Source organism: Phasianus colchicus, chromosome 13 (assembly GCF_987193195.1).
Source record: "Phasianus colchicus chromosome 13, bPhaCol1.hap1.1, whole genome shotgun sequence".
NCBI classification, from domain to species: Eukaryota; Metazoa; Chordata; class Aves; order Galliformes; family Phasianidae; genus Phasianus; species Phasianus colchicus.
The window spans coordinates 2,273,673-2,287,940 of record NC_143448.1 but is presented as its reverse complement, the minus strand read 5'-3'; the positions used below and the strand labels follow the sequence as shown (position 1 = coordinate 2,287,940).

At 49.4% G+C, this 14,268-nt stretch overlaps 1 protein-coding gene across 9 annotated transcripts in view; it reads right to left on the bottom strand.

The window, feature by feature from the left end:
- PLEKHG4 (pleckstrin homology and RhoGEF domain containing G4) overlaps nucleotides 1–14,268 on the bottom strand; it is a 79,831-nt gene that overhangs the window by 49,808 nt on the left and 15,755 nt on the right. For all 9 annotated transcript variants that reach the window (XR_016470824.1, XM_031615288.2, XM_090149767.1 and 6 more), the window contains exons 2-4: nucleotides 13,981–14,178; nucleotides 5,050–7,210; nucleotides 412–627 (exon numbers count right to left, since the gene is read on the bottom strand). Coding sequence is in view for 8 of the 9 variants with exons in the window: in XM_031615288.2 (XP_031471148.2) it covers nucleotides 412–627; nucleotides 5,050–7,210; nucleotides 13,981–14,178 (2,575 nt within the window). In the remaining variant the exon portion in view is untranslated. The remainder of the gene's footprint in view (nucleotides 1–411; nucleotides 628–5,049; nucleotides 7,211–13,980; nucleotides 14,179–14,268) is intronic.

Here is a 14,268-nt window from a genome sequence, read left to right as displayed (position 1 = left end):
TGTCAAATAGCCTCTTCTATGCTCTCATCCTTTAATTATCTACCAAGTGAATCAAGTTCCTATTGTTTTGACCAGGTCTAATGTCAGGCCCACCATATCATTAGCTGGATACTTACTCTTCTTTTTGAACTAATGGTATGAGCCTACAGATTTGGCATTTCTGACTCATACGTGCTTTGTTAACGTTTTAAGACTCTAGGGAGCAAGCAAACATGACTTTCATGGGAGGGAAATTCTACTTCCTGCCCTTCCCATTCAGAAACTGTAAGAGAATTCTGAACTGTTACTTCAGGAGAGGTTTGGAATGAAAAGAATGAGACTGGCAGAGACAGCAGCACTGAAAACCTGGCGTCTCTCCTCTGCCCCCCCAGCAGCCCTACTCCCCAGATACGTTCAGACTCAGCTACTCACCAGGCAGGCAGGCAACTCCACTCCTGAGCACTTCAGGGTTCACATCCTTGACTATGGAAGGTGCAGACCGGCCACCCCAAGCAGCCCCAGGAGCTGGGGATCTGGGGGGACTAACAGGTGTTGAGGTTTCCTCCAGGGCACAGGCTTTATCTGCTGGCTTCAAGACATCTGTGCCAGATGCTTCTTTTACCACCTCTGCCCCATCCGATACCATGCCTGTAAGACAAGCAGCAGTCAGAACCTGGAGCCCAGCTCCACCCAGAAAGGTCCCAAGGAAATCCCACACTGGGGAGGGACAACGCGCCCCCAGCACCCTGCAGCTCCCAGTCCTCGTGCCAACAGCACACATCACACATGTATAAACCTGTCATAACATGAATGCTGCAGCAATTAAAAAAAAACAACAGTCGATCATGAAGTTTTCAAACTCTAACAGCTCACTTCAGAGCAGGATTACTGCACTCCAGAACATTGCTGAAGGTAATGCATGGAGCAGGACGTGTCTGCTGGCAGCCCCAAGTCCGGAGCTGCACAAATCCTTGGCAGAGCTCCAGCAGCACGAGCACTGCAAAGTGATAAAGCAGCTTCTGACAGGGAGAGCTGCTCCAGCCGAGCAGAATTACTCCCCCGACACCACTTGCAGATTGCTTCTTGAAAATGCAAAGCCGACTGGAGGCTGACAAATCAGCTGGGAATTAGCCAGGAAAGAGACCTCGTTTTGCTCGTCCAGACTTTTTTAATTAACAGTTAGCCTGAATGGCAGAAATCTATTTTAAAATCCTGAAGAACAGAAGGACAAGACCAATCAGCTCCGTTTGGGAACTGGAGAAAACACTTCATATCCCTGACACTTCAGCTCTAAACAACGAGTCATCGGATTCATCTGATTCCAAAATTAATTAGCTGTTACTGCATACAAATTAACGCCAGTTTTCTTCCCACTTTGAGTTTCAATTTTCATGTAAAGGTAGCTGGAGAGAAGAAGAATTCTCCCTGCTATGGGAGAAATGTTACTCCCCATTTCCCAGCATGGTGAGAATTAAAAGGCAGCAGCGTGTCTTCAGGATCCTAAGCACACAGCCAGGCTATCTCACCGCTGGGTAGAGGCACATGCTGCAGAAAAAAGGCTGTACTTCTCTGCAAATCATGGAACTTCAGTATCTACCAATAGAAATCAACCTCCCTTTAGAGAAAATAAGAGGGGAGCATTTATTTGCTTGCTATGAAGTCACATACTTTAATTGCTATTTAAAATTGACTTAAACCATCCTACCTTCCTGCTGCATCAACAATGCTGACACTTGACTCAGTTTATTTACCAACAGATTCCAATACTTCATTAAAGAGCAGGACAGGAACAAAGCAGTCCTTGAAGTGGCTTTCAATACAAGTTTCAGCAGCGAAGGAGATTTGCAGGTTGAGGCTCAGCCCAAACTGCTTTCAGAATTGCTCAAGTGGGTAAGAGAAGTGCCCCCAAGGAGCAGGGCTCAGCATGCAGAAATACCCAACAGGGGAGAGCCAGGAGGGGCTGCAGGGCTGTGCCCCGAAGCAGCGACTGAGTGCAGCCCAGCACCCTGCTAACATCCCTCTCAGGGACCTGGGACCTCACATGGCATTTGCTGGGGTGATGGCTTGAAGCCTCTGCACCGCTCTGGGACACAGCAGGGCTCACTTCTGTTCCCAGCACTGCAGTTCAGCCTCTGTTTTCCACTAAGAGAGGTCACTACTTTGGGCACTGCTATCGTATCTTCCTGAGGTGGGATTTAGAGGGACACAGACCTCTCGTGGATCAGGGACCACCGGGCCGTAGAAATCACAGCCCAAATGTTTTACATTAAAGGCTGGTAGATTCCGTGGGAAAACACGTTCTCAGGAGGCTGTAAGGCCTGGCAACAAGCACACATGCTATTTGTAGTAAGGGAATTTGCATCACATGAAGGAAGCCTCTAAAGAAGACATAAAGGTGGCATTCAAAGAAGATGAGAAAGGGAGCATGGCTACATTGAAGGAACCACACCGAACAAGCAAAGGACCCAAATGCACACAGCAGCCCTGCACTGGAGCTTTCTTAGGAACAGGCAGCAGCTTCTCAACCCTGGGAGAGAGAAGGGTTTCATTCATGCCACCAGGCATGGCTGTGGTGCCAAGGCCACCTCAGAAAAGCTGTGCAGCCTCTGGAGCACACAGGCCCTGACCAAAGCCACCCTACCCTAACAGAGGCCCCGTGGAGGTGTGCAGACCCCAGCTCTCCTGAAGCAGCCCAAGCACACTGTTTGCTATTTGCAGTCTGAGGTGGAGGCACTCACCGAAGCGGAAACTGTAGAACGCGGAGGATTACATCAAAAAGCAAATTGAGAACTGGGACAGCTGAATCTGCCATGTTTGCAGGTTCCACCTTTCCCTGAGGTTAAGGAAGCGGGAGAGGAGGATTTGCTTGTGTGCATTTCAAAGAGACATTAGCATTTCTCCTGCAAACTGCCCCAGCATTAGCATCATCCATGCTAACACCCTGCAGGAACACTGAGCGGCAGCTGAACGCCCCAGCAGGTGCTGCTGAATCCACCCCTGGGTGGCTCCTCAGCAAACTTCTTGACTGTCAGGTTATTTTCCACTCCCAAAATACAGGAATTCTCCTCCAGGGAGAGCTGCAAAGTTTCAAAATTCACTTAAAGTCAGCCACTAGGGAAGGAAAAAGACATGAAGTAGGTTTTCCGTAAATGGAACCAATGTAAATTTTAAGCCACCAACTCAAACGAGGTCACATTTTACTCAACATCTTTCCAAGCTAGGTCAAATTTATGCATAAATTAAGCTCAGTTTGTGAATGGGAGTGGGAGGAAGGGGAGAGAATTGAAGAATGAGGAAAAATTTGTGGATACAGCAAACTCAGATGCAGCAGATCTGAAAGGGAGTTTTGATCTGACCTACAGCACCCACCTTAATATGAGCCCACAAATGCCTCACACAGAACAGAATGTGTGCCTGCTCACTGCTCCCCAGGTGGGCACTGCAGATCTGAACTAGACATGGGAAGATTGGGGTTGTGGTTATATGTAGTTTGGGCAGAATAACCCCAGTAAGCAGCCCCAGCACAAAACAGCCCCAGCAAGAGCCAGGCACCAAGAGCTGAGCTCACCTACAGACTGAGCAGCTAGGGGAGGAAAGCACCATAGGACTGCGCCTGGGACCTTTGTTTCACAGTCTAATTTCTCACTGGATAATCTTCCTATTACAATATTTCTGAGAGTTAAAGGGGATGAATAACTTGTTTAGATCTCCAAGCAGTCAAATGTAACAGATTAAACTTCTTATCACTACAGTATTTAAGAAATACCCCCAGTGTTCAGGGATACTGAGCTGCCCCCTGCCTTAACCCCACAGCCACCCAGCCAACCCCTCTTCTGTTGACTGGGCACACATCTCCCAAACAGCCATGGATGGGCAGATCGTGACCTCTTTCTGCTGCTTGTGGTTTTGGATGCTCTTCAGAAACATCAGAGCTGACCTCTTCATTTCCCAGAAAATAGATGTCCATCATTTGTTCAAAAGTATCAGAGATGCCCAGCAACAGTGGGCCTGCCTAGTTACTGAATTAACCTATTTCGTGCAGGTATAAGCAGGAGTTTCCCATTCGTGAATGGAGATTCTCCATTAGGAGAGGTCACATAGAGGTCTCTGGTGAAAGGTGATTTCTGGACACTTCAGAAAGTAACAACTATGCCTGCAGCCAAAGCGCTGCATCCAAGCAGATACCAGCCACGCATCTCTGCCAGCTCTGCTCCCCAGACATGCTCCAACAACGTGCATCTGCACCTCCAACCCTTTCAAGCATCCTCACATTTCAAGCCAGATAATTTTCCTAGCCAGGGGTCTCAGGGAATGCGAGCTGCTGAACTGGAATGGCATGCTTCCCCCGCCCCCGCCGTATCTCAGTGTGATGCACAGATCTAGCTCCAGCTTTCCAGACTCAGCAGAGCTAGGCAAAGCCAACATTGCGTCTGTGGGACTACACACTGTCTGCTACAAATGGCAAAGACCTGGATTGCCAGCATCGATCCTTCTCAAGGGGAACAGTTCCAGCACAGCAGTGAGGCATTAAGAAGCCTGGGCAACAGCTGCTTAGACATATTGTTTAAGAGAGAGGGGGGGTGAGATGGAGGGGGATCCCTCAACTCCGCAGCTCGCCTCTTGCAGCAGCTGGCAGCACACACACACACACATTTGGTGATCTTCAGCCATGTTCCATAGCCAGTATCTGACTGTGCCAACCGCTGCTGCTTCATCTTGTCAGTCACCCTCCAACAGCCACTCTACTCCAAAAAGTCAGACCCTCTGCTCTCATGCACACCTACTGCGTGCACCCATAATGCACACACAGTGAGTGCAACAGGTGGAGATCACCAGCCATCACCCCAACTTTGCTCCATAATAACATAAATCTGTGGAACAAAATACTGCAATAAATCCACCTTTGAAGAGAAAGTTAATTTCAAGCCACAAAAAATGACAACCTAATCACTTTCCTGTGGTTTGTGCTATTACCCAAAGCCTCCTGATACTTGCCAGCAGTAGCTCTCAAGCACTTTGCTTTCTACCTATGTTATCAGTCAGATTAACATAGACACCCAGATGCTGTACCTTTAGGAGATGATGCTTCTGGAACTGCCTCTGGGTGGGAGTGCAGAGCAGTGGGCTCTATGTTCCCCTCAGCAGGTCCTGAGGACAGTGGTCCAACCTCCAGCTCCTCTTTAATGGATTCCAGTGTTTTTAAGGCTACTCCCTTTGACCTGTCCACATCAGAAAAACTGTCTTGGTTCTCCTCCCCTCCCTGCAAGTCCTGTGTTGAAACACACTCTGGGTTCAGCACAGAGTTCACTTCACTTTCATGGCCATGGTTTTCTGTCCATCCTCGTGGATCTCCACACCTCTCTCCAGATTTGAGGCTTCCAAACTGACTCGAGTCTTCTGCTTGAGTGTCAAGACCCAGTGAAGATCCACTGGTACCTGACTGTTCTGCCACCTGCTTGCTCTCTGCTGGCAGTGCAGTTTGGAGCAGCATGGCATCTTCAGCTCCCTTATGCTGACAAGCAGGGACCTCCTGCTCTTCACCATCTGAAAGCACTCCATCCACAGGAGCATTAGTAGAACAGCAACTACAGCAACTCTGATGCTCCTTCACAGCCTGCACTTGTTCAATCTCTTTGACATCCTCAGGGCTCTCTCTTCTTCCCAGCTCTATTTCACCTACTTCTCCTTGGTTCAACTGTTCTGGAGGATTTACTGGAGAGCTACGATTTGTTTCCTGATCAGCACAACAAGCTCGGACTGCTGCTGCATCTGTCATGTTCCCTGAAGGAGAGCCTCTTTCCACACCCACAGCTGAACTCTCAGGTATGGCAGGCAATGCAGTGGCCTGGACTGGCGCAGTACTTTCACCAGCACTCTGGCAGGAAGCATTGGGACCTTCCTTCAGTGTGCAGTGCAATCCCAAAGGCCCCAGGACAGACCCAAGAGAAGGATCCACCTGTTTCACTTCATGTTGAGGCTCTGTCAGCAGTTCTCCATGTTCTTCCATAACCTCCTTTTCAGCAGCAGCATCTAGATTTGTTTCTGGGCTCTGCTCCAGCATTTCAACACCAGGATTTATGCTAGAACCATCGCTTTCTAATTCCATGTTTCCAGTAGAACCAGTCATTTGTGCTTTGCAGCTGACACCATCTCCAGCACACACGTCACCGTTGCTGCACAGCGCACACTGCCAATCAACAGAGCACTCACTGCAGGCCTCCTGCTCTGCAACACAGGAATCTTCTGCACTGCAAGAAGGAGCTGCAGTTGCAGGAAAACTGTTTCCCATACTCCCAGGAGCACCTGACAGCAGCTGACCTTCTGGAGACAGCTCTTCACATGCCGTTGTTTTGTTGCTTTCCAAAGGAATTACATTTTTGAGAACTCCTGGAGAAGTGCTCAGAGTGTCCATCTGACAGTGCTCCTTTTGCATAAGTGCTGAGTGAACTAAGTTCTTGGAGTAGGTGCTGTCTTGAATGACAATAAATCTGTGCTTGCCTTTAGACGCATTCACTCTTGTCCTAGGCTGAGTCAGATAACTTAAAGCCAGTGACTGGGTTAAGGAGCCTGCCTGTGGTCCAAACCGGGGCAGTGAAACTTGGGCAAGCTCAACGTACTCCCCTTCAAGGTCACTTTGCAAATCCTCTTCAGGAACAGGACTGGAACACACACCATTGACAACAGTTTCACCTAACTGTGGAGCTGGGCTGCTAACAACCAGATTGTCGCAATTTGGACTTTGTTCCTGTAGACACTGAGATTCTAGGTCTGGCAAGCTGCGCTCAGCATGGTCCATGGGGAGACACAAAAGTGAAGGTTTCCCTGCTGTCTCTGGAGTGATAATATTATTTTCAATTATTTTTGGTTTATTTATAAATTCCGGATTAACCACGTTATCCCAGGGAACACGAAATATTTTATCATCAGTGGTCAGTAAACAATTTTCCAGTGCTATACCCATCCGCTCCCCATTGATAGTACTCAACCATTCCAGAGTAAAAATAGAGGTATAGGAAACTTCTGGAATCACAACTTCTTCTACATTATGCTTGTCTTTTGCTAAACACTTCAATACGATCCGTGGAGACTTCTTCAGATAGGGAACCACCTGCAGGTAGAAGTCACCAGGCTTCAAGATTCGCCAGTCAATGGATGCCAGCTGGACTACAATCTTCTCGTGAATGCACAGGGGCCAGCCCTCGTGGCGAAACAGCAAGCCACAGTACTGAACCTAGAGAGAAAACAGAAAGTATGTTCAGCAGCAGGAACACAGCTCAGCTCAAGCCTTTGGATGGGAGAGACCACACATCTCTTTTACAGAGCAGCTGTAGCAATAGCATAACTGAATTTGGGGTCTTCGGCAGTCAGCGTAGGGGAGTTTTCCATTCTGAGATAGTCTCTTTAAAAAGAAACCAACACAAAAAGGACAAGTTACCATCACAAGTTACCATCACAAATCATGAGCTTCTCAAGAGCTGAATACATACCAGCCATCTGCCACAAGCATCAGCCCTACTCAAAGCTGGGTCAGCACAGACAGGCAGAGTCTGAGCCCAGAACCCTGGGGTGCTGATGTCAGTTCCCACTTCCCAGTGCTCAAGCAGCAGAAGACCTCTTCTTTACCTTAGTGCTACAAATGCACAAAAACCACTGTCCTCAACTAAACACCACCCACAGCCTAACCAGATGTCAACAATAAGCACCATCCCTGGAGGCATTCAAGGCCAGGCTGGATGTGGCTCTGGGCAGCCTGGTCTGGTGGTTGGCAACCCTGCACATAGCAGGGGGTTGAAACTGGATGAGCATTGTGGTCCTTTCCAACCCAGGCCATTCTATGATATCCAGAGCTTATACAGCACACTCTAGGTTGTACCAAGCATACTTGAAACTAACCAGGAGGAGGCTAAAGATGCAGAAACATTACTGCACAGAATGCCTCTACCCAGCCTAGTGCTGCAAGACACTGTCTGTCTTGTAAAGGGCCTTTAGGCTAAGATGTGCTGTGGGGGAGGGAAAGCAAAATGAAGGTACTAAGCTCTGAGGACTCAGCTCTTCTCCTAAACATGCGCTGTTGAGGTGCACAGTGTGTTCCATCTGACTTTGGTTGAGTCTAATAGAAGAGCAGGAAGCCAGGTAAAAGGCATCACACAGCTGGAGCAACTGAGAGCCTATGCAAAAACAGGTGGAGACAAGTTAGTAGGAGTCAGCAGCAAGGGATCACCATAAACCCACCAGTGAGTGGAAAGAGATCGGTGAAACAAAGCAGGAGAAAGGAGGCAGCAGAGCAGGACCTGCACAACCAAGCTGTGCAGCCCCTGACCTGCTGAACCCAAGGACCCTCAGCTAAGCCATGTGTTCTTCATACAAGATCACTTACAAATGTTTTGTACCCTGATTTTGTAGTCAGCCAGATATTGGTTCATGTCAGCCATGTTTTCCACTTTTAAGAATTCTCACCAGACTCTGAGTCATCTTCAGATATCCAGAATTAACCATTCTTTTGGTTCAGGTTGATAGCAAAGCACACTGAAGTGCTGAGAAGCAGCTCCTGGAGATGCCCGCTAGGCACAGATCTGCCCAGTTTTCCAACTTACAGTCATGTTCTGAATGTTTCATTTTAACATTTCCTCCACGTTTGCATTTAGAAGTCCTGTTACTGACATAACAGGAATTCCCTACACCTGCAACATGGGCTCAGTGTGTGAGCCTTCCAGCTCCCTAGAAATCCACCCTCGCCTCCAAACACAGCAGCACTCAGGTCTCCCCCCATGCTCCCTATGTACTTTTTCCTATATTTAAAAAGAAAAAGAAAAAAAAGCAGTGACTCCAGGCATCAAACAAGACAAGTCTGAAGATAGCTCCCAATTAAGTAAAAGTTCACGGCTGAACTGACTTGACTCAATTATTTACAGCTTTATCACAACATCAAAAAGTAAAAATTGCTGCTTTGAACTCAATTCTGTTGGGGTAAAATGAGGTCTAAATCAAGCCACAAGTAATAATTCATTCTCAGTTTCATGATTAACTTCATTTTCTCTGTCAAGACAAGGTCTTAGAAGGGATTCCCCTGTATTGGATGCAATACTTAAACTGGAAAGCTGTCATCTAGAAGCTCAGACACGTTAGGATTGGCAGCACTGACTTCAGGCTTTTTATCTTGTTCCTCTCGCGTGGTCACATGGAAGTTCCTATAAATAGCAATCTTTGTCAGAACTGCTGTATTCTGCAGGCCAGACAGATGGAAGAAAAATACTCCAATTCAAAGAACTTGTCATACAGCAGAGAGGCCGCAGGACTGGAAGCAACCTCCTGGATCCTCACACACACCAGAACAACAGGTACTGGCATCAAGCTACCTAGTCTCCATGTTCCCCAATCTGTACCTTAAGCCAGCTGGGTTTCTTACCCTTGCTGCAACTTGCTCACTCTCCAGGTTTGGTAATTCCCCCCCCACCATCCCTGCAGCCAATCCCCCCCATGTATGTCACATCTCCGTAATGCACCTCCCCTGACCATCCCCTAGACCTGCCTGAAGCACCTCTTTAACACGGCTCCACTTGTTACTGTGTGAAGCCTTGCATAACACCAGATGTAACGGCACCAACATTTCCCAAGTGAGCTGGAAGCATTTTGTTCCTTAGAGCTACAATCACCCTTCCAACCACATTCCTACAGCCACCAGCCAGCTGTGTTCCCCAAACTGCTGAACCCAAAGCACAAATTCTGCCCATCACTTTATCACAACACGTGCTCACACCAACTCTTCCATCATACAAGCTTCAAGTTTCACAGTTTATCTGTGTAATAGTGTAATACATTTACCCACCTCCTCCTGCTATTGCTCATGTCTCCCAGCCTCATTTCATCACAAATTGGTCATCAGCATACTCTTACTTTTTATGCCAAGGTCACAGATGAGAAGCAATGTGTGTCCCATGACTCCCGTTTCCAACCCAGCTTTCACTACAGTACACACACCCTTCCTTTCACCAGTTTTTTTGCCCATCTTGTCATGCTTGCATAAACCTCCATCCCTTTGACACAGTCGTTAACTTTCCATCTGACCCATAATAAATCCTGCAAGGAAGAGATTAAACCACCAAACTTTTCTGCCTTGACAGAATGCTGTTCTATGGGAAAGGCTGTTCTTACACTACCTGCCATGGAGCAAACCACGTGAAAAAACATTCACAAATGCTTTAAGGCTCATTTAATTCCTTCCACACTCAGTGACTGCTGTTGTTGTACGCTCAGCTTGTTCTCTGTTTTGTTGCTAGCCCTGACTTAATAGATTCAATACAAATCCCTGTTATCAGCATTTTGTGGTAACTTCTTCCATATTCCAGGAGGAGATCAGCTGGTCCTTTTTGTTCCAACCCAGTCATTCTGCTACCATTTCAATCCTATTCTCTGCACAACCAACCATCCACTGCCATACCCACATGCTGCATTACTACCAGGAAAAAAAAAAAGAAACTAAGATAAGACTCTGTTTAGTTTGGAGGATCTTATTAATACTATCTTTATATCCTAACCTTGAGCTTAGAAATCTGCCTCCCTTTCTTTTCTCCTTCCATTAAACTGACTTTAAAAACAAACCCTATATGACCCGACACACTGCTTGTACTTCCCTCAAATGTGAGTGGACCAGAGCTTTGCATCTCTCAGTCCTCGTTGCTTTCTGATCTCCAAGACAAAAGTGTCTTCTTTAGTCCCTTTCCTGCACAGCATGGCTAAATTCAGCAGATCAAGACCTCCTCCTCCAACACACAGTTTGCAGAAGTTGCTTCAGCCATTCACAGGCCATACATAACTCACAGACTTCTGTCATCAGAGTATTTCTTAATAAGTATGTTGAGGCCACTGGGGGAGGGTGGGCTGACATAAAGGATCAGCTCTCAAGGACTACAAATAGTTTATATAAGAGAGAAGTGAAAAACACCGCCAGTAGCAGCATGAACATAAAGCTCCATCTGCATCTACCTGACCTAAATTTCTGTCAAAACCTGGATGCAGGTTTGGGGGCTTTTGTGCATGAAGAAGTCTGACATCTGACCTCACTGCTGAGATGACTTGCGTGCCTACAGACACACAAATGGAAGAAGCCTCAGCAATAAAAATCACCAAACCCAAAAGGCAGAGCTCTCAGAACTTCCTGATAAACCTGCAAAGCTATCATCTGAACTGCAGCAAGAGCTAGATCAACATCCACCAAGCAGGAATGCAAGTCCTTCCAGAGCCCAAATGTTTCAGAGGCTTAGAACTTTAGAAGCAGAGCACCCTTGTGCTGCTCCAAAAAGCACCTTCAAAGAGATTACGTGAAGAGGCTTATTTCAGTTGTTTTAACATTTCAATCTGAGGCTCAAGCATTTTTGCTCTTTGCATGTTCAGTCACTGCCAGAGCCAACCCAGGCTGGTTGGGGAATGCCAGGCTCTGCGCCCAGCAGCTGCAGCCAAGAACGCTGCCTTACAGGAAAGAGCTGATGACCAATGAGAAAGGTATCACAAACGTCTCAGGGCCATGAGGACAGCTGGGCTGGAACAAACCAAGTAGTCCAGTTAGCACAGGATTTGAAGGCTTGTAACAAAACCTGGTTTCTAAGCAGACAGAGACCTTCCACACACACCTGGAGATCACAGACTGCTGGTTCTGTCATACCCAGCTGAGGCCCATGAACTCACCTAACACTTCGTTGTGGCCTTCCAGTACTTGAAGGGAGCGTATAAACAGGAGGGAGAACAGCCTTTTGCAAGGGTGGATGGTGATAGGATAAGGGGGGACAGTCTTAAACTGAGACAGGGGAGGTTTAGGTTGGATGTTAGGAGGAAGTTTTTCACCCAGAGGGTGGTGAGGCACTGGAACAGGTTGCCCAAGGAGGCTGTGGATGCCCCATCCCTGCAGGCATTCAAGGCCAGGCTGGATGTGGCTCTGGGCATCCTGGGCTGCTGGTTGGCGACCTGCACACAGCAGGGGGTTGGAACTGGATGAGCATTGTGCTCCTTTGCAACCCAGATTCTATGACTTCATGAAGTCACCGCAGAAGCTGAGATCTCGTTCTCTCAAAAAGTTCCCATGGTTGCCATTCAGACAGCAGTCAGTTTGTTGCACTTCAGTGCTCTTAGGAAAAGCTTAATGAAAACACAGGAGGAAACACTGCTTTTGTCTACACTCTTAAGAACGCAGGCAAAGCTTTTAGGGAGCAAGTAATGAGAATTAGCCCTGTAATTTTAGACAGTGAGAGAGGACAACGGTGAAGAGATGGAGCCGACAATAAACGTGAAGCAATTTTGAGCAATAAGAATCCAAACAAGCAGACTTCTAAGCCAAATACGGCACAGCCTGGGCCCTCCCATAAAGCAAGCACAAGGCTCGAGGTTCCCTTGTTCACCTCACACTGCCAGCTCCGGGCGTACAAACTCACGATTCAGGACCAGAAGGTCCTGAGCACGGCTGGAAGGCGCTCTGCCCTGCTGTGGCACGGCTGGAGGCGTGGAGGGGCAGCACCGCGCTGCGCTTACAGCCACCACTACGGCCCGCGGCCTGGGGGGGCCGGCTGCACCCCGAGCCCTGGCAGGGCCCCACTGCCCACATCTCACAGCCCAGTGCCCTCACCTCTCCCACCTCAGCGTTCCTCAGCCCCCACTTTTCCCATTTCGGGTCTCTCAGCCCCCCTTCCCTCCTGTCCCTTCGCACATCCCGCCGCCCTCACCTCTCCGCCTCACGGGCCCTCAGAGCGCCGCCAACGCCTCAGGGCGGCACTCCCGCCTCTCTCAGCTCTCCTCGTGCCCATCAAGCCGCGCTCGCCCTCCTATTGGCTCCCGCAGCTTCAACCGCCCTCTTATTGGCTGTTGGACTGCGCGAGGCCCGCCCCCCCATGCCCTACTCTGAGCGCGGCCATCGGTTGTGGCGGGCGAGGCCTCGCGGCTCCGTCCGCGCCGCCGGCAGCAGGAGGGGCGCGGCGCCATTTTGCCGCCCACCCGCACGCAGCTCTGCGACCCTCCGTCGTGGGCCGTGGGCCCGGTGCCACAGCGAGCTCTGCTGGAAAGCCAGGCGGCTTCTCGTAGTGGGTGCTGAAAGCCTGAGGAGGGCTGCAAGGCGCTGAGGGAGGGATTTCTGCGCACCTCCTGCTAAGGGAAGAAGCCGAGAGCCGCCTCAGCATCATGGCGCGCACAGAACGCTGTGCAGATCCCCACATCTTGTGGGGCTCAGCTCCGCCTCAGCCGTGTCCGAGCAGCTCCACTCGTGTCATTTTCCCTCCTTGGCCGTGAGGAAACGTATTGAAAACCTGGCTGCGTACAGCCTCTATGGCCAAAGCCAAAGCAGCCAGGGCAAACCCTACTTATAGGGTGGTGGTTTCTTCTGGAGCCAAGTTTGCAATGGAGGCATTTGACTCATCGTTTCTAACATTTAAGCCTCCCAACAGTAAAGCCCATTAATCTCGGTCTCGCTCTGGCAGTAATGTGACTCCTTGAGGCTACGGAGCCTTGCCATGGTTCCAGCAACCACCGAAGGGAGCCAGGCTGCTGGGACACACAGCGGGGGCAGCGCTTTGCCCCAACCCAACAGCTTCACCCCCACGGCTGGAGGGCCCCTCAACTCAGCCACCATTGGCTGCATGTGGCTCTGGGCAGCTGGTCTGCTGGTTGGCAACCCTGCACATAGCAAAGGGGTTGAAATTAGATGGTCATTGTGGTCCTTTTCAACCCGGGCCATTCTGTGATTCTATCATCAGCTTGCAATGGCCATGCTGACCCTCCCTGCCAAGCCCCAAAGCCTCACTATTCCAATTCTGGAAGGTGAGAGCACCGCTCCACATCTGATCTCAGCAAGGTTTGCTTTCAATTACAATTCCTCATCTATTTCCTAGTTGGCCGCCTCGCCCTCCCACCTAGGCTGCTGCAGACAAGCACACACTTTCTGCCAGGCACTTTACATCTTCCAGCAGAAAGAAGGTTCACCAGCAAAGCCCTAACAGGCCGCGGAGAGCATGATGTACTTACACAGGCATCCTGCTGAATGCACTGCAGGATGTGCTTGGCTGGAATCAGGAAGTCTATGAGGTAGCGCAGTCCATCCCCACGGTACGTCTTCTCCACCACATCAAAAACTTGGCACAGCACGGTGGCGGCCGTAGCCTCGAACGGAGGGTAGAGAGCTGATAACGTGCTCTGAATGCAGCCGTCCAGCGACTCCGAGTCCTGCCAAGAGAGAAAGCGTGAGCGGTGCGGCAGCGCGGGACGCCCTGGCCAGCTCTGTGCCGGGAGCGCAGCCACCTCCCAGTGCAGGAG